Source organism: Mya arenaria, chromosome 3, assembly GCF_026914265.1.
Source record: "Mya arenaria isolate MELC-2E11 chromosome 3, ASM2691426v1".
Classification (NCBI taxonomy): domain Eukaryota; kingdom Metazoa; phylum Mollusca; class Bivalvia; order Myida; family Myidae; genus Mya; species Mya arenaria.
The window spans coordinates 2243284-2262375 of NC_069124.1; the positions used below are offsets into that span (position 1 = coordinate 2243284).

Here is a 19092-nt window from a genome sequence, read left to right on the forward strand (position 1 = left end):
ATTATGACACTATGGACTATGATTTGGAAACAGGATGGATTATAAATTATTTCATGTCGAATAAAATAAAAGATGATATTACAACATGTTTTTGTCTATATAATAGTAATTAATACGCACATATGACATGAAATGAGATGTATGCAAAATGATACTTGACTCAAACACAACAAAATGTAAGCCATTTAATAGCATTAAATTATACTTCAAAAATGAAAAGTCCCATTGTCATATTTTTCTTTTAAAGCTGCACTCTCACAGATTGGCCGTGTTGACAACTATTTTTATTTTTTGTTTTGGAATTAGCCAATTTTTGCGTAAATGTCTGGATACCAGTGGTATAAGACTGCTGACAAAAGATCAGATACAGTTTTTCAGTTTTGCGTTCGCAAATTGATGTTTTATGGCTAAAAGTGATACTACAGTAACGTTTTAAGAAAAATGAAAAATGTCGGCAGTTTTCCAAACAATTTAGATCTGTTTTATTGTGAGTAATCTTATTATTTGTATAGAAAGCATTGCTGCCAAAATCAGCCGAGTCTGGGACAAAAAAGGTTGTCAAAACTGTCAATCTGTGAGAGTGCAGCTTTAAATTACTATAAACACTATTTTAAATTCAACCATTAGAGGATGCTTTCTTGCCTTTTTGCAATGTTTAAGATTGCAAGTAATATTAGATAATTTAAAATTAACGAAGAAAAAACTCTAAATTTTCATTAAGTGGAAATTATTCACTAAGATGCCCCAGAGGTTTCTTACCTGGTAGCTGGAACTGTATGGATAAAATACACTAAGATCACAACTTCATATAACTCGTACATTACACTGTAACGAATATTATTTTATAGGTATTTAATAAAGTATTTAATGATGAAGTCAATTTATTGCTAATAAACAATTATTACTTGCTGCTAGCTTTTATACCCCACCCACACTCAACAGTCAGGGCTTTTTCACATTTAGGTGAAGCGGACCTAGCCCTTTTGGAGGGGAAAAATCGCGCGTTTGTTTTTCTAATCTAAGACTCACGATATCTATTTTTTCATGTTCTTGAAATCCCCCACTTGATTGTTATGGTTCAAAGTGGCAGATCCCGTAATTCATAACTGGGGGACACAAGTGGGTTGGAGGGCTGTTCTTCCATCCACTTGGATATTTTGTTTCGATGATGTATTGAAATTACACGTTTACACCATACATGCTTATTAAGATAGTAAATGTATACCATCGGACAAAACTAGGTGGATATCATTATGATGTCCATCAAAAGTTTCGTGGGTTTGCTGGAGCAGGTTTTGAAGAGGGACTTGCGTTAGAGGGGCGTTACTTAAGGGCACAATTTTTTGGACATGATCCCTCGAGTGGGCATGACATTAATATGTTTAAAATGTGGGAAGTGGGGTTAAGGGGTACTCCCCCTAGAATATATCAAATATTTTTAGTCTGAATTGGTGCATTATGGCGTAATTAAGTACTTTTTTCTGAGAAATATTGACAAAAAATAACCTTTAAGTTTACTTGCGGGCCAACTGGGGGGGACACAGGCTCTACAGCCCCCCCCCCCCCCCCACTGAACGACCCGCCCATGGTCCACTTGTAAATAAAATAAATGAACAAATAAATGAACAATTTTTGCCTGCTTGGGTATATAAGTAAAAAAAAAACTGACAGTGGCAGTATAAATCTGGGTCCGTGAGCCCAGCTCAGATACACCCAACTGCAATTGACTAAATAATATGGTGATTTAAAACCCATTTAGGAACGTTGATCGTCAAAATTAAATAAAAGATGAAGTTAATTTTAGTTTTTATTGTGAAATAAGAGAGAGTATTCGGACTTACAATCGGGAATTTATAGGAGGTAGGCGAAGATGTTATCTCCCTTGCTTGATTCGACGGAAATAAACGAAAGCAAATCTGATTCGTTAGCTCCGCCCATTTACCTTCGTTTCTTTCGGTGACATTTACCATATAAGGTATAGGCGAAATCGTATATCCTTGTAATTCTGAACTTGTCAATTGACTTTTGTAAACCTGGACTTGTTGGACTGCAAATGTTCATTTTACGAATACGAATGTCGACTGTAGGATTGCAGTTTTACATATGCATGATTCGGCTTTCTAAATTACATCATCATATTGTTATTTAAAGGCAAGTTATACTGGTACGATCTATGTTTTAGTGAGTTTATACATGGTCGATCTGACAAATATACATTTTGACTACTATAATGACAAATGACAAATCAATACGGAACAACTGACGAATAGAAACAACACATAGCACGTCTACATTGACAAATGTAAGAGATATTTAGTACGATTAAGAAGCACATTGTGGGAATAACACGTCTGGACTTTTGGCAACGAATAGCCTCCATATATATGCGCACGTAACGTCATTTCCGAAATGATGTCGTTGAAATTGTGCCCCAGCTCTGTGCGCGCGGACGTTTGATTTGGAACTGAGAGCGGGCTAAAATTTTAAAACAGAAAAATATCAATTTGATATCTTCACTGTTTGAAACAGTAAAAGATCATTTTTATTTCACTGATAAATCTCTATAAACCACCGCAAAATGTATACTAAAATTGTGTTGAGCCTACCAGTGTGAGCAGAAATATCACGAGAGATTATGTTCCAAACAGGTCAACTTGAACAATGAACTAATTCCAATAAATTGAAATAGAAAACATATGAACAATGTGCCTCAGCAGATTTCTCATCAGTGTTTTGACCAAGGTAAACGAAATACGTCGTGCACAAATAAAAAAAGTAATATACACAACAGTGACCAAATTACCAACTTCTCAAGTATGTATAAAAATTGAAGTTGGTTTTCAATTTCTATGCGACAATAGATTTCTTTTTAATTTATCGAATTATGTCAACCCGATTACACGACCGTGATAATATAACTGATTTTCTTAATCATGTAAATGCCGCCTCAATCCGACATGGTCCGAAAACGAAAGGGCGTGTTGGCGGGGGGTGGAAACCGAAAGGCACCATTCAATTTAGGCACAAAGCATGCCAATATGTTTTTCAGCAGTGATCGATCTTAAAAAAGGGCCAAAATGTAAAAAAAATTGTGTCGGAGACCGGGTTCTAACCCGCGTCGCCAAAATTGTAGTCCAGCGTCCTACTCACTGTGCTACAAAGCTTATTTTAATCGGGTTACATAATTAAGCTATACAGCTACCTCGGTAATATCACGTAATAACATCGACTAGCCACGCATAAGGAATGAATTCTACGTGGTAGACATACCCAATAATCTTTTTTAATGGAAACATACGAAATAACTGCTAAACTTAAATAAATTGTAAACTATATGTTACTCAGTTAGTAAGTTCAAATGCATTGTACACATCGATGCCAAGTTTATGTCAGTTTCCGACATTTTTCTTTTTTCCCCGCTATTTTATCATACGTGAGACAGCACCTTTAAACCCAAATTCCAATAAATAATTTCAACGGAAGAGTCTAGTAGATAGAGAAACAGTTCCTGTGTGATTTGTTGAATAGACTACTGAAACATTTCATAGCTCGTCTGTTTTTTAAGGTATCGTCGTAGCTCTGGCGCCAAATGTCCAAGATATTAAAATGAAACACGGTACAGATGTTGCCAGAAACAATACGATTATGTACAACGAGTCACTATCACATACTCTAACTTTAATAAGATTCGCGTTACAAGTTACCTATCATGCGGTCAGTATTCGACGAATTTATATCTTAAAATATTGCTTTTCCCGCACTCAACTACAGTAAGCCACGGTCAAACTCGTCGATCTCGAGTTGAGAGGGGCATTTGTGGGATTTTTATATTAAAAAATAACCCCACTCGATTGATGCATATATGTATACATTTAACGTCGTCCGAGCAAGTGACCCAGGCATCCGTGCATCTTCAGTTGAAGCTTAATATTATATTGTCAAGTATTGCAAATTATGGCTTATTTTAAAGAAAGACATCATGTCCTGTACTGTTCGAAACAAGTTGATGTCATTTCGCGGGATCTCACTATTTACGCTGCAGAATGATTGGGGTCGCATATAAACATATATACGGGCACCTAACCGTTTACTAACCGCGCCGCGATAAGCCCTGTTTAGAGACTAGGAAAGTGAAATCTTAAGTCCATTTCATTGTCTTCACTAAACAAATAATTGGTTATATATACCAATGATTTGTCTTCATAAAAACATAAATTCATGTATGTTTTAATCATAAGCATACTCTGGGAGTAGGATTACATTTTATTGGTCCCAGGCATACTATAATATCATGTATTATACTAGTAGGCCCCGTGTTGTTATGTATGTTTGCTAATTATGTTGGAAAATAGCTCATTGGGCTATTTTTATTGTTAACATATACCTGACTCTAAAGAATGGTTATTGTATCTTCTATCTTGCATTATAACAGTTTATGTGTGTTTTTAACTTCTCGCGGCCCGACAACAGGCAATAATGTGAGTTAGTGTTTTGTAACCTAGTCGTATGAGCAATTCTAATGCCTAATAACTTCTCAGTGCACCGTAGTAAACAAGCAGCATGTCGTACGGCCAACCTATTATCGTTTTAAGTAAGTTATTTGCATTATTTAGAAAAAGTAAATGCTTTGACAATGACTATTAAACACAAAAAAATGTTGAAATGTTTATTTCAGACCAAAACACCAAGCGGGAGTCGGGTAGAAAGGTCCAGCATGGAAACATAAATGCGGGCAAGGTAGGGCATGTTTTGTATGGTTGTCGCCATCTTGGAGATTCCAGAATTTTCTGTAGATATTTTTTTTGTTATTTTTTTTATTTGTAGATTAATGTCTTAAGACTGCTGAAATATCACACATACAATAACTAAAATGCTGTTTTACTTTCATTGCTCTCTAAAACTTATTTGCCTTCTATGTCAAAACGCTCTTTTACCAGGCATCAAATTAGTTCATTATTGGACTAACAGTATTGAAGATTAATATTTATTTCTTGATAATTTAAGTAAATTATCATGCTTAAAGCAATGTTAAATTATATTTTTTATACTTTATATATAAAAATTGTTTTATTTAAGAGGTACTAATTATAAGATGTCATTTACTTTTGTAGGCAATCGCAGATGTTATCCGAACATGTCTTGGTCCACGCTCAATGCTGAAGATGCTTATGGACCCAATGGGTGGCATTGTTATGACCAATGATGGAAATGCCATTCTCAGAGAGGTAAGTAAACTTATCAGAATAAGATTTGCGATTTACATGCCAGGGCTGTCTTTTCTTCTGATTTTACGACCAAGTTCTCATTTAAAGTATTGTATTTTTGATATAATGGCAAAATATTTTCCCTTCAGATCAATGTCCAGCATCCAGCTGCCAAGTCGATGATTGAGGTGGCCAGAACACAAGATGAGGAAGTTGGGGATGGCACTACATCCGTCATCATTCTTGGTACACTATGCTTCAATCATAAGGACTGTGTCAGGCATATAGAGGTCATATACATGTAGTAGCAGCACTATGCTTCAATCATAAGGGCTGTGTCCAGCATATGGAGGTCATATACTAGCAGCACTATGCTTCAATCTTAGGGGCTGTGTCCGGCATGTGGAGGTCATATACTAAGGGCTGTGTCCAGCATGTGGAGGTCATATACTAAGGGCTGTGTCCAGCATGTGGAGGTCATATACTAAGGGCTGTGTCCAGCATGTGGAGGTCATATACTAGCAGCACTATGCTTCAATCTTAGGGCTGTGTCCAAAATGAGGAGGTCATATACTAAAGCAGGGTTTCCGCCAGGAATTTCATAAGGCATGTCGGAAGGGGAGGGTTTGGGAGGGGTGTCCCCTCCGGACATCGATTTTTTTTATATTTTCGTATCCAAAATGGTGCAATTTCCTGCATTTTAAACAAGTTTACAGTTATGTTCCCATGATTTAGAATTACCACCTAAAGTCCGATTAGCATTAAAATTATTTGTAAAAAGGTTTAATGGTTTCTCTTCCTTGATAATTGGTCTTTCTCAAGTTTTCCGACAATAAAATATCGACTCGTGTTTCGTTTAGTGCGGGTATTATTTATGTTGACACCGTTGACGTCACAGCAAAACGTGTAAAGCACGCTGCATGCTGGAACACAAAAGAGCCCGGAGCAAAAAATAATCAAAGGTTAATAATAAGCAACACAAAATATAACTTTTAAACTAAAGACGGGAACGCGACTCAATTAATTACGACGACATAGCATAACCCTTATTAATAACACAGATATCTTAACACGGTTCTCAATTATAATTTAGTAATTGGTTAACAAACGGACTCGGGATTAAGAAACAAAATAAAACGACACATGATTTATGTTACCGAAATCAATTAACACTTATTGTTTACTTTGCATTCATAGATGATTATAGGGATGAAGGTCGCAATTACGACAGTGGTGTTTTTCACACATTCCCATTCTTATAAAGAATAGGAGGAGTTTGGTTAATTGGCACTGTTGAACCTCACCGACACGCCTTCATGCTGTCGTCGATCCTGAATGGCTGATACAAATGTCGTAATAGTCCCGACACGCCTTCTGGCTGTCAGTCAACCGTTGCAATCGCAACAAAATCGTGTAGTGTCAAAACTGATGATTGTTTTGATAAGGATTGTCGCTACGCGGATTAAAGCATGTCGGCATAATTAACGCGTGTCGGTAATTGGCCTTGCCAGCGGAAGGCACGTCGGGCCCGACAAGCCATAAAGGGCTGGCGGAAACCCTGTAAAGGTTGTGTCCAGCATGTGGAGGTCATATACTAAGGGCTGTGTCCAGCATGTGGAGGTCATATACTGAGGGCTGAGTCCAGCATGTGGAGGTCATATACTGCAGCACTATGCTTCAATCTTAGAGGCTGTGTCCAAAATGTGGAGGCAGGTCATATACTAAAGGCTGTGTCCAGCATGTGGAGGTCATATACTAAGGACTGTGTCCAGCATGTGGAGGTCATATACTGAGGGCTGTGTCCAGCATGTGGAGGTCATATACTGAGGGCTGTGTCCAGCAGATGGAGGTCATATACTAGCAGCACTATGCTTCAATCTTAGGGGCTGTGTCTGGCATGTGGAGGTCATATACTAAGGGCTGTGTCCAGCATGTGGATGTCATATACTAGCAGCATTATGCTTCAATCTTAGGGGTTGTGTCTGGCATGTGGAGGTCATATACTAGCAGCACTATGCTTTAAATAAGCACAGTTCAAACTTGACTATATGCTTACATGGTTTAAATCATCATCTTCATTGAATGACTAAAAGCTTTAAATAGCATTTGTTTCAAGAAAAAAACATGTATTACTCTGTTTTCAAAAAATGTTCATTTAAATTCAATCTTTGATACTAATTTTGTTGTTGCACAGTGTTTTTTTCTCACTTGATTGATTTGAAATAATTCTTTGAACAGGTTTGATATTTACAAGAAGAATATAGGAAGGATATTTGTTGATTTCAGTGTTGGATCATATTTTCATGAGTGCTGAAGATAATTGTACAATATATATAATTTTTTTAATATTCACTTGTGTTTTAGTGCAAACAGCCTAATTGTTAGAACAACTATTCTTGAAAAAATGCTAGTAATGGGGGCTTATTAACTTTTATGCTAAAATGCACCTGTATTGAAGCTATTGCAACAGCTCATTGATAAATGATAGAAGGAAATTATGTAAAGTTTAATACTTTTCAGATTTTTGAGCATTCTATTGCTTTTCTGAACAGTAGTCTTTTTTATTGTGAATGGGGTCTTGTTTCAGCCTCATTTTAGCCTATTGCTTGAATTAGTATTGTTGCGCTGACAGGTGGCGAGATGTTGTCAGTGGCTGAGCCGTTTCTGGAGCAACAGATGCACCCCACCGTGATCATCAGTGCCTTCCGACTAGCCCTGGAAGATCTGCTAGACACTCTCAAAGCATCCATCAGGTATATATTAGATGTTATCTTTTGGCAGCTTGCAATATTTTAGGAATCAAGGCGAAGAATTATTGTAGAAAATATATGTTCGAAGGTACATGTTAATCATACCAATCTCATTTAGAAAGGCAAGGAACTTGTGTGCTCTGGAGTGTGACTTATCTATTCATGTTTTCTGCATAATCAACATTAATGACATTCATTTATTGAGTTTCATGGTAGAACATTTCTTCCGTGTGTGAACATTTATCAAATTATAATTCAAAATTATATATTTTTCTTCCACTGAAAGACTGAGGTCTACAAAATCTTTGATGATAAGCTCAACAAGTTCATGTCGAAAGTGGTGCAGTATGATGAAAGTGCAGGGGTCCAGAATATAGCCAGTCAATGTGGGCTATCACCCAGGTCTGTTTGCAGCGGTGATGTGCATGTGGTATGTCCCACTGGGCAGCTTGGGTTGAAAACTACTGCTAAGCTGATGCATCCTACTATAAGCTGGATTAATATTGCCTTATGTCATGTTGAAGTATGGAGATGATACCACCATCTGTGATAGCTGTGTTGTGTGTATTTTAGAACCCCGGTTGATGTCACAAACAGAGATGAAATGATGAAGATCATCAAGAGCTGTGTCGGGACAAAGTTCATGAGTAAATGGTATGTTCTGATTCCATCAATGTTTCATGAAAAATAATGTTTGATAATGATTGACTTATTTTTGTAACAAAACAAGCGCATGTCTATAGCATATTGAACTTGAAAGAAATCAACTTTAATAAAATGGACTTACACAGTAGATTTAAAGAGTATTTAGTTAAGGCAAAGTTTAAATGTTGTAGTGTCATAGATATCTTTTTCCAACTCCTTTTCTCATTGTTATTCATTCGGACTTGTTAATGATCAGTAGGTCCTACGATGCATTGATTTTATAGTAATAAAGCAGTCATCAAAATTAGACTTTTGAATGAACAAGCCCGAATTCTTATAATATTGCTTAGAATCAAATTTTTGAACAAGCCCTGCTATATAAAATTCAGAATTTGAGCAAGCCCTGAAGACACTACCAGTGCAGGGCTTACGGGCTTGTGCTAATTTTGACCACTGATAAAGGGACCTCACTCTACCTAAGGGGAAAGAGGTCATAGCCCTTTGACAGGATTGGGGAGGGGGATTTTAAACTAATGTGGGTCTTTAAAACTAAAATAATCCTGACACATGGAAGTTCTACTGTCAGATTTACCTTTTATCAGAATAATTCCACATTATTGAGTTAAACATAATGAAATTTAAGGATTTTCTAAGACTAAGTAAAGTATAGTAAGATAGTATACTTTATTGATGGGGTGAGCAAAGAGGTTCAGGATCCTGATACGTGTCCACCAAGCTGGGTTTGGGACTCAGAATTTAGATCCGGACCCATTGTTATGAACTATATGAGAGTCCAGGGGACAAATTTGAGCAGTTTTGAAAATGAATCACTATGTGAAGCTATATGCAAAATTTTAAAATGTGCATTTGTCCTCTGCAAAGGTCGGATCTAGCCTGCAAGATCGCTATTGAAGCGACATCCTGCGTTGCGTTAGATGAGGGAGGCAGAAAAGAAATTGACATCAAACGTTACGCTAAAGTTGAAAAGGTAAACACCGTTGTATTAACATACAATTTCACTTCATAACAATGATGGTTTGAGATTGATCGTGTCTTCAGTTAATAAAAGCTTTGTTAAAATTGGTTTGATACAAACATACTGTTGACTGAAATGCAAATGCTGAAGATATGGTAATCTTGTGATTAACTGTGGCTGAAGTGTAACGGAAGAATGTACCGTTGTTGCCGATGTTGTAAACCTGACTTACAATATACAATAAGTAATGGGCTTTGTCTGCAAAACTATATCAGTGCCTACATAACATATACAAGTATGTTGAAATTGTGTCTTCCAGATCCCAGGTGATACTATAGAAGACTCCGAGGTGTTGAAAGGTGTCATGATTAACAAGGATGTTGTACACCCTAAAATGAAGAGGTAAGGCACTATAAATGATCATAAGGATTGGAGAACAAATCCCAAAAATTAGTCGTGGGATTTTTTCTGTCTACCAATATTTACTACTACATGTATACGCTTCTTTACAATGATAATTTTTGAAGTTTCATGAAACTTAATCAGTTGCCATATAGTATAAAGTAATGATTTACCAAAGAGCATGCATGGCCTTTCAAAGACTTCGATTGAATTGAAATGTTACCGCAGTATTAATGGTCCATTATATATTTCAGGCGTCTTGAAAACCCGAGGATCTTGCTGCTAGATTGTAATCTTGAGTACAAGAAGGGAGAAAGCCAGGTTTGCATCTACCAATGATGATGATTATTTTCCTACTCTGTTAAACTTGAAATAAACAATGTACGTCTATTGTAAAACTGTCTGATCTTCATACCAGCCCACCTATTGTACTGGGCTGCTGGGTTAAGACAGTTTTTTTTAAAATTTGAAGGGTCGTAATAGTTGGGTTTGAAAGGCTTAAAGTGTTATAAAGGCAAATTTTCTGTGCTATTGTCTTATTATATAAAGATATATATATTTAAGAAACTGTGAAGTTCATACTTTATGAATTGTACTCTGATATCTGTTGATTATTTTTCAGACAAACATTGAAATTTCCAAAGAAGAAGATTTCTCGTAAGTGTCCCTGCCCTTTTGTATTGATCAATACTGCACACTGTGTACAATTGACTGGACGCGGCACCAGTCTGATATAAATAATTATAACTGTTAAACCAGTGGAGAGATTTACTGATCATGTATCATTATGTAATAACCCTCGACAATCAATTTCAAATACACAGTTGGGTTTAACAATGGAAGTAATAATTATCATGAAAGTTGATATCCGATTTAGCTTTTTATTATATGCCTGTCAATTAATATCTACTATTGTTTGAGGTTGATGCGATTGGAAATCCTGGTACAGTGCTAATGTAAATTTCTTCAGTTGAAGGGATTAAAACTGGCATTTATGGGCTGTTTTCCCCACAAATCTTTCACTTTTTACATATTGCCTGAATTTAAAACAAAGGAATTGATTCAATTCTAAGATATCACGAAATAAAAATACCTGCAAATTTAAAGCCCTGTACAGTATTGGTCAGTTCACATGAGGCTTGGTCAGATAGGAAGGCCCTCGATAGTTACCTACTTTGATTAACAAAAGAGCAGACTGAACTCAAGTCCATCTGTAATGACATGACTAGTAAATCTCTCCATTAGTTCAGAGTATTTATATCAAGAGTGGTTCAGGTCGGTGTCATGTAAATTGAATTTCGGGAAAACGATGAGTGTCATGTTAATTAGATCAGTGATTATGAATTGTCCTTACTTTTTGTTATTGACAATGTGTATAAACAACTATGATAGTTTATTGAACCCTTGTGTGTGATCATTGTAACAAATATAATTTAAATGTCTGAAAAAGGTTAATCACTTTGTTATTTGATGTTATTAATGTGTTTTATATTTTATTTTATAAATATTTTTTCACAAGTTATAATTATTATAAATCAGCCTTGGTCTTGCAGGAAGATATTGCGTATGGAAGAAGAATTCATCGAGAAGATGTGTAACGAGATTATCGAGGTGAAGCCGGATCTGATAATTACGGAGAAGGGTGTGTCTGACCTCGCACAGCACTATCTCATCAAGGCTGGTATTTCGTGTATCAGACGTGTTCGCAAGTCCGATAACAACAGAATTGCCAGGTGAATGATGTTGAGGCTTACTTTGCGAAATTTAGGTTACATATGGTTACTGTGTATAAGGCCTTCGTTTAAAAATAGTTAGTTTGCCCTTAACTGACCCTAGATTTTAGAGGTGGGCTAGTAGGCAGGAAAATATTTTATTTTTTGGGAGGGGAGGAATATTCTTGACTGCAGAGACAGATACATTGTCAGCTTTGTTCCTTATTTCAATTGAATCGTACAGTAAATCATATAGCAATTCACTCCAATTGTCTTCTGGGTTAAAGCTGTTGATGTTGTTGCAAACAATGTGTGTTTTACCATCATTCTTGTTGATGAAAACATTAAAAAAATTGTAAATGTCTGACATTTCGACACAGGCCTCTCCAATTCACAGGAAGCTTGCTTTTTATCATTTTGCATGTACTGCAAGCACCTGTGTGATCAGGAATAGAAAGGAACCTAAAGTAAAAAACAAAACAAAATGGAAAGTCTAATTTGCTCATAGAAAGGGACAGAACAGAGCAACAAAAAATCTTCCTACTATTTATGCATAAAATTTGATTGGGTCAGAGGGACTTTTTTTGGTCAGTTGGTGAAGGGCAAACAAACCCAATTTTTATTCAGGGCTTAATGGCACTATATTTCAATTTTGGATAAATAAGCATGCCTGAAGTATTCCATAAAAAGGCATGAAAGTAAGCCATTTTGTTCATTTATGTCTCTGAAAAAATACACATGGATTTGATGAATTAATTATAATTATCTTTAAATGTTCAGAGCTTGTGGAGCAACAGTGGTCAATAGGACAGATGAACTGAGGGAGGAAGATATCGGCACAGGGTGTGGGCTGTTCGAGGTTCGCAAGTTTGGAGATGAGTAAGTGAATAGTAAGCTTAGAAGTATTATTTGCTTAAAATGAGCTATACATCATGTCAAACAGAGAGGATTGATCCAGTCATTTATTGGACTATTTTTTAAATTTGGCCCATGTAAATATTAAAATAGCTAAGTAAAATGATATTTGCACAAACATTTCAACAGCAAAGATACAAGTAGGTTTGCATATATATGATGATTACTGATTGTTATTCACAGTATGATGCCTACATTTTAATAAAATACACCTGTAATGCAGGTATTTCACATACCTGGTTGACTGTAAGGACCCCAAGGCCTGTACAATCTTACTGCGAGGAGCCAGCAAGGACATCCTGAGTGAGGTAGAGAGGAACCTGCAGGACGCGATGAATGTCGCCCGTAACGTGATGCAGGATCCCTTCCTTGTGCCAGGGGGTGGGGCAGCTGAGATGGCGCTCGCTCAGGTAGATACAAAATATGGTTTGTGTGATTGGCAAAAGCTCTCGTAGAAAAGCTCTGTGAAGATGGTCAAAACTCAACTCAAAACCTCAAGCCAGTGAGAATCTAAAAAAACAATTGAAAATCAATTTTGTATGCTGATCAAAATGGCCTTATGGTTGTATGAAAAATCTTCTACTCGTATATAACAAAGCAGTCAAGAAATTATTAGATTATAAAACAAGATAATTCCCTATGCAGTACATGAAACTTTAAAAATTTAATGTTGTTTCTAATGGGCCTTTTTAAGAACAATATTAACAACATTTTCCATATGTTCAAAACACACTGATCTATGTTTTGATATGTTGTGCTTATTAGGAGCTGAATGAGAAGGCAAAGAGCATCACTGGAGTTCACCAGTGGCCGTACCGTGCTGTGGCCAGGGCCCTGGAGGTGATCCCACGCACCATCATCCAGAACTGTGGTGCCTCAACCATCAGAACACTCACTGCTCTCAGGGTAACAGGCTTCTCAATCTCACTAGTTAACAGATGGAGTTGAACATGCAATACTCATGTTAACTACTTGTATTTCCTCTTTCATTTGCAACTGTGGGTAGCTGGTGAAACATTTTAGTATGTTGACCATTTTTCATGAAGTTCTTTGGGATTATATTATTTCCAAGACTTCTCAGTGACATGGGGGAATGTATTTAACAGCAAATTAATACATTTTCCATGTTTCCATTATTATTTTTAGGCATAATTGTAGCTTTTTCGAACAAAAATTAATCCCCTAAAATTTAGAACTTTCTTTCTATAGTCCACCTATAAAATAAGTCTTTTGATTGTCATCATTGGTTAAGAGCCCATTTGATACTTTCTTTGTATTAAATTGCATGTGATTGGTTGTAGGCGAAGCATGCACAGCCTGACTGTAAGACATGGGGCGTGGATGGTGAGACCGGGAACATCGTGGACATGAAGGAATACGGAGTATGGGAGCCGTACATGGTGAAGGCACAGACATACAAAACCGCAATTGAGGTATTGTATGTTGGACAAATTTTCTTTGTATCCTAACACTGACAAGATACAGTGACAACAGATATTTTGCAAATATTTTTTTTTTGATTGTTTGGTGTTTAGGCATTCACATCCAATTGCCCTCCAGTTTTGGCTGCTATAGTTATTTCATCAAAACTTCCCCTTATAATTTATAATATATAATTTAGTTATTGCAAGAAAGCACTAAAGTACTCGGCTTTCATTTTAATTATATACACACAGTGTTGTACAACACTATATTTGGAAGGGTGTCGGAGTCGGTATTGATAAAATTATCATTTTACTTTTGCCTAGAAAATGATCAAGAATGCTTGTAAGGGACTCGCTCATGGTTTGCAAAATGCACTATTTACGAAAAAAAAATTGTGTTATGAAATAGTAATTTTTGGTACAAAAAGCATGAGCGAGTCCCTTGAAAAATATACATATAATATATACGAATGTGATAAAAACAATCTTAAAATTTTTCCAACTCTACCATATCAAAACTTTCTTTTTTCGAACAATCGCAGACTTTGATTACGGAAATTGAGAAAAGAATATGTTTAAGCATTGGAATAATTGCCTTGATCTGGTAAAATACAAACCCTGACACATGTTTAATTATCTATTAAAATAATGTAAGACAATCATATAGTTTAGTGTGCTTATAAAGATGTTCAGGTATTTACATTTGTTTCCATATACTAGAAGTGTTTTAAGTTAGATTTTTGATTATAAATACTCCTCTTTATAATTTCAGACGGCCATTCTGCTGCTGCGTATAGATGACATTGTGTCTGGTACCAAGAAGCAGATGGATGCACTCAACCCCCAGTCTGGAGGAGGGGCCCCACCCCCACAGGCCTCTGAGGGCCCAGAAGCCTAACACTGAAATCTGTTAGCTGTCTTCTAATTATAGACTTACACATTTCCCTACCTTGGAAACGTTTGAACAAATTGTGTTATCACTACATAAATGTATAGGTTAAAGAATTTATTTAAAGAACTTTAAACTGTTTGTTTTTTTTAATGAAAAAAGTTGCAATGTATTATGTAAGAAGTTTGAAAATCAGTATTAAATACAGGAACTGGTTTGATAAAGAATTCCTCGTAAAAAAATATCAATTCTTTTCATACAGGAATTAGAATGTACGGTACTATATAAAACATCAGTGTACAACATTTACATTGCCAGAAGTTTGGTGAAAGACAGACACAAACATTACTTAAGCTGAAAGTGAAGATGTTTTATCACCTCATTCTACACTCATTATTTCCCACTGCAGTGTTCAGGAGTTCATTGGAACTTGCTGTTGATTTTGTACTGTGGATGTGCTTTGGACTTTATTTATTTGCATAAAGATGTCTCTGAAAAATGTGCTAACATTTTTTATTTGCTTTTGTAATAAAAAACAACAACTAAAGTTTGAACAAATATGTGTTTATTTATTTTTATAAGTGATATAAATCTTGGTCAGCTTGTTACCACTTCACTGTCAATCTAGTAGATGCTAGTAAACTCGTGGGACAATGGTTACAAACAGTCTCAAGTCCAGACTAGTCTAGACTCAGACAGAGAATATTGTTTCACAAAGACTATAGGTTATTGACCGTTGTCAAGCCCACTTGCGGCGAGTGAGTCACAATGGTGGTTCCCTGCATCAGACCGTCCGGACTGAATTTGATCGAGTTTGACTATGCATTATAGGATTTTAAATAAACTTGCCATGAAGATTCACCATGAGATGGCTTGTCCCGGACAAGACCATGGTCTGCACAGCCAAGATCAAAGGTTGAATTGATTCTTGTCCGGGCTGTATCTTTATATGCATTATAGGATTTTCAAAAAAAAACTTGCTATGAAGGTTCACCATGATGAGGCGGCGTCTTGGCACCATAACCTGACAAAGGTCAAGGACACACTTATTGGTCAAGGTTAGAGGTCAAAGGTTGAAATGATCCTTGTCTGGGCTCTATCTCGACCATGCATTAAATATTTTATTTATATAAAATTATTTAATGCATGGTCGAGATAGAGCCCAGACAAGGATCATTTCAACCTTTGACCTAAGGTGGCGTGTTGGGCACAAGACCGAGGTCTAAATCTCAAGGGTTGAGGTCGTGCTTACAGGTCAAAGGTTGAAATAATGCTTGTCGGGGAGTATACACTTAAAGAAACTATAACTTGTTCAGAGTACTAAGCATAAGATATCGTTGTGATAACACATGGGATTCAATGGCAGAATGTACCAAAACCTGTATCTTGACCATGCATTATACGATTTTCAAATAATTTGCCATAAAGATTCACCATGATGAACTGGTGTGACATGCACAAGACCTAAGACGGTACCTTAAAGGTTGAGGTCTTACTTACTGGTCAAAGGTTGAAATGATAGGTGTCACACTAAGAATAAAGGTAAAAAAGAGTACTGTTGATAGGACTGGTCTGGACTGAACCATAACACTTTCAAAAAACTTTTCATAGTGGTTCACCATAATGAGGCATAGTATCGCATGTTCCACATATTGTTTAACTCCATGTTATTCCTTAATGCAATTGCATAAAAGAGCATTATGTCTCTTTCAAAAGGCTCACCATTTGGTGTCTATTTTTATTATTACTAATAATATTGCTAGCAATAATCATTTATATATTTAACTTCACATTGTTAACTGGAAATATGTTTTGACTTCTTTCGGCTATATAACTGTTTCCACAAAAAAAAAAATTTGAATTGTTGTTATAATGTATAATAACTTTGTCCACTCAATTACTTTAGGACAATGCCATAATCTCAAACATTGCATGGTGGAGGGAGTATGGATCTGTTCAGGTGGGGTACGAAACTGTTCTGGTTGGGTACGAAACTGTTCTGGTTGGGTATGAAACTGTTCTGGTGGGGTAGGAATCTGTTCTGGTGGGGTTTTGAATCTGTTGTGGTGGGGTATGAATCTGTTCTGGTGGGGAATGAATCTTTTCTGGTTGGAGTATGAATATGTTCTGGTGGGGATATGAATCTGTTTTGGTGGGGGGTATGAATCTGTCATGGTGGGGGTATAAATCTGATTAGGTGGGGGTATGAATCTGTTCTGGTGGGGTATGAAACTGTTCTGATGGGGGAATGAATCTGTTCTGGTAGAGGTATGAATCTGTTCTGGTGGAGATAAGAATCTGTCATGGTGGAGGTACGAATCTGTTCAGGTGTGGGTATGAATCAGTACTGGTGGGGGTATGAAACTGTTCTGGTGGGGTAAGAATCTGTTCTCACTTCTGGTGGGGGGAATGAAACTGTTCTGGAGTGGGAATATATCTGTTCTGGTGGAGGTATGAAACTGTTCTGGTGGGGGTATGAATCTGTTCTGGTACTAATCTGGTGGATGTATGAATCTGTTGTAGTGGGGGTATGAATCTGTTCTGATGGGGTATGAATCTGCTCTGATGGGGGTATGACTCTGTTCTGGTGGGGATATGAATCTTTTCAGATGGGGGAATGAATCTGTTCTGGTGGGGATATGAATCTGTTTTGGTGGGGGGTAAGAATCTGTCATGGTGGGGGTATGAATCTGATTAGGTGGGGGTATGAATCTGTTCTGGTGGGGTATGAAACTGTTCTGATGGGGGAATGAATCTGTTCTGGTGGAGTTATGAATCTGTTCTGGTGGAGATAAGAATCTGTCATGGTGGAGGTACGAATCTGTTCAGGTGTGGGTATGAATCAGTTCTGGTGGGGGTATGAAACTGTTCTGGTGGGGTAAGAATCTGTTCTCACTTCTGGTGGGGGGAATGAAACTGTTCTGGTGTGGGAATATATCTGTTCTGGTGGAGGTATGAAACTGTTCTGGTGGGGGTATGAATCTGTTCTGGTACTAATCTGGTGGATGTATGAATCTGTTGTAGTGGGGGGTATGAATCTGTTCTGATGGTGTATGAATCTGCTCTGATGGGGGTATGAATCTGTTCTGGTGGGGATATGAATCTTTTCTGATGGGGGTATGAATCTGTTCTGGTGGGGGTATGAATCTTTTCTGGTGGGGGGGTATGAATCTGTCATGGTGGGGGTATGAATCTGATTAGGTGGGGGTATGAATCTGTTCTGGTGGGGTATGAAACTGTTCTGATGGGGGAATGAATCTGTTCTGGTGGAGGTATGAATCTGTTCTGGTGGAGATAAGAATCTGTCATGGTGGGGGTACGAATCTGTTCAGGTGGGGGTATGAATCAGTTCTGGTGGGGGTATGAAACTGTTCTGGTGGGGTAAGAATCTGTTCTCACTTCTGGTGGGGGGAATGAAACTGTTCTGGTGGGGGTATGAATCTGTTCTGGTACTAATCTGGTGGATGTATGAATCTGTTGTAGTGGGGGGTATGAATCTGTTCTGATGGGGTATGAATCTGCTCTGATGGGGGTATAAATCTGTTCTGGTGGGGATATGAATCTTTTCTGATGGGGGTATGAATCTGTTCTGGTGGGGATATGAATCTTTTCTGGTGGGGGGTATGAATCTGTCATGGTGGGGGGTATGAATCTGATTAGGTGGGGGTATGAATCTGTTCTGGTGGGGTATGAAACTGTTCTGATGGGGGAATGAATCTGTTCTGGTGGAGGTATGAATCTGTTCTGGTGGAGATAAGAATCTGTCATGGTGGAGGTACGAATCTGTTCAGGTGGGGGTATGAATCAGTTCTGGTGGGGGTATGAAACTGTTCTGGTGGGGTAAGAATCTGTTCTCACTTCTGGTGGGGGGAATGAAACTGTTCTGGTGGGGGTATGAATCTGTTCTGGTACTAATCTGGTGGATGTATGAATCTGTCATAGTGGGGATATGAATCTGTTCTGATGGGGGTATGAATCTGCTCTGATGGGGGTATGAATCTGTTCTGGTGGGGGTATGAATCTGTTCTGTTGGGGGTATGACTCTGTTCAGGTGGGGTTTTGAATCCGCTCTGGTGGGGGTATGAATCAGCTCTGGTGAGGGTATGAATCTGTTCAGGTGGGGGTATGAATCTGTTCAGGGGGGGGGGGGGGTATGGCATGAATCTGTTCTGGCT

The 19092-nt window shown here is 37.4% G+C and overlaps 1 protein-coding gene across 1 annotated transcript; it reads left to right on the plus strand.

Annotated features, from left to right (window-relative positions):
- Positions 1–4516: 4516 nt before the first annotated feature.
- LOC128228606 (T-complex protein 1 subunit gamma-like) lies at positions 4517–15475 on the plus strand. Its single transcript, XM_052940011.1, has 16 exons — positions 4517–4591; positions 4676–4737; positions 5112–5225; positions 5354–5450; positions 7837–7957; positions 8528–8608; positions 9482–9587; positions 9895–9977; positions 10232–10298; positions 10600–10634; positions 11531–11710; positions 12470–12568; positions 12828–13014; positions 13370–13510; positions 13906–14037; positions 14801–15475. Exons 1-16 carry the CDS (start codon positions 4561–4563, stop codon positions 14924–14926), a joined length of 1662 nt encoding a protein of 553 aa, XP_052795971.1. The 5' UTR covers positions 4517–4560; the 3' UTR covers positions 14927–15475.
- The last annotated feature ends 3617 nt before the right edge of the window (positions 15476–19092 follow it).

Excerpts from the sequence above, each read along its gene's own strand:
- LOC128228606 (XM_052940011.1), top strand. The coding sequence starts at position 4,561 with ATGTCGTACGGCCAACCTATTATCGTTTTAA. Across the intron at positions 10,299-10,599 it reads ACAAGAAGGGAGAAAGCCAG|ACAAACATTGAAATTTCCAA; the intron begins GTTTGCATCTAC and ends ATTATTTTTCAG. Across the intron at positions 13,511-13,905 it reads GAACACTCACTGCTCTCAGG|GCGAAGCATGCACAGCCTGA; the intron begins GTAACAGGCTTC and ends GATTGGTTGTAG.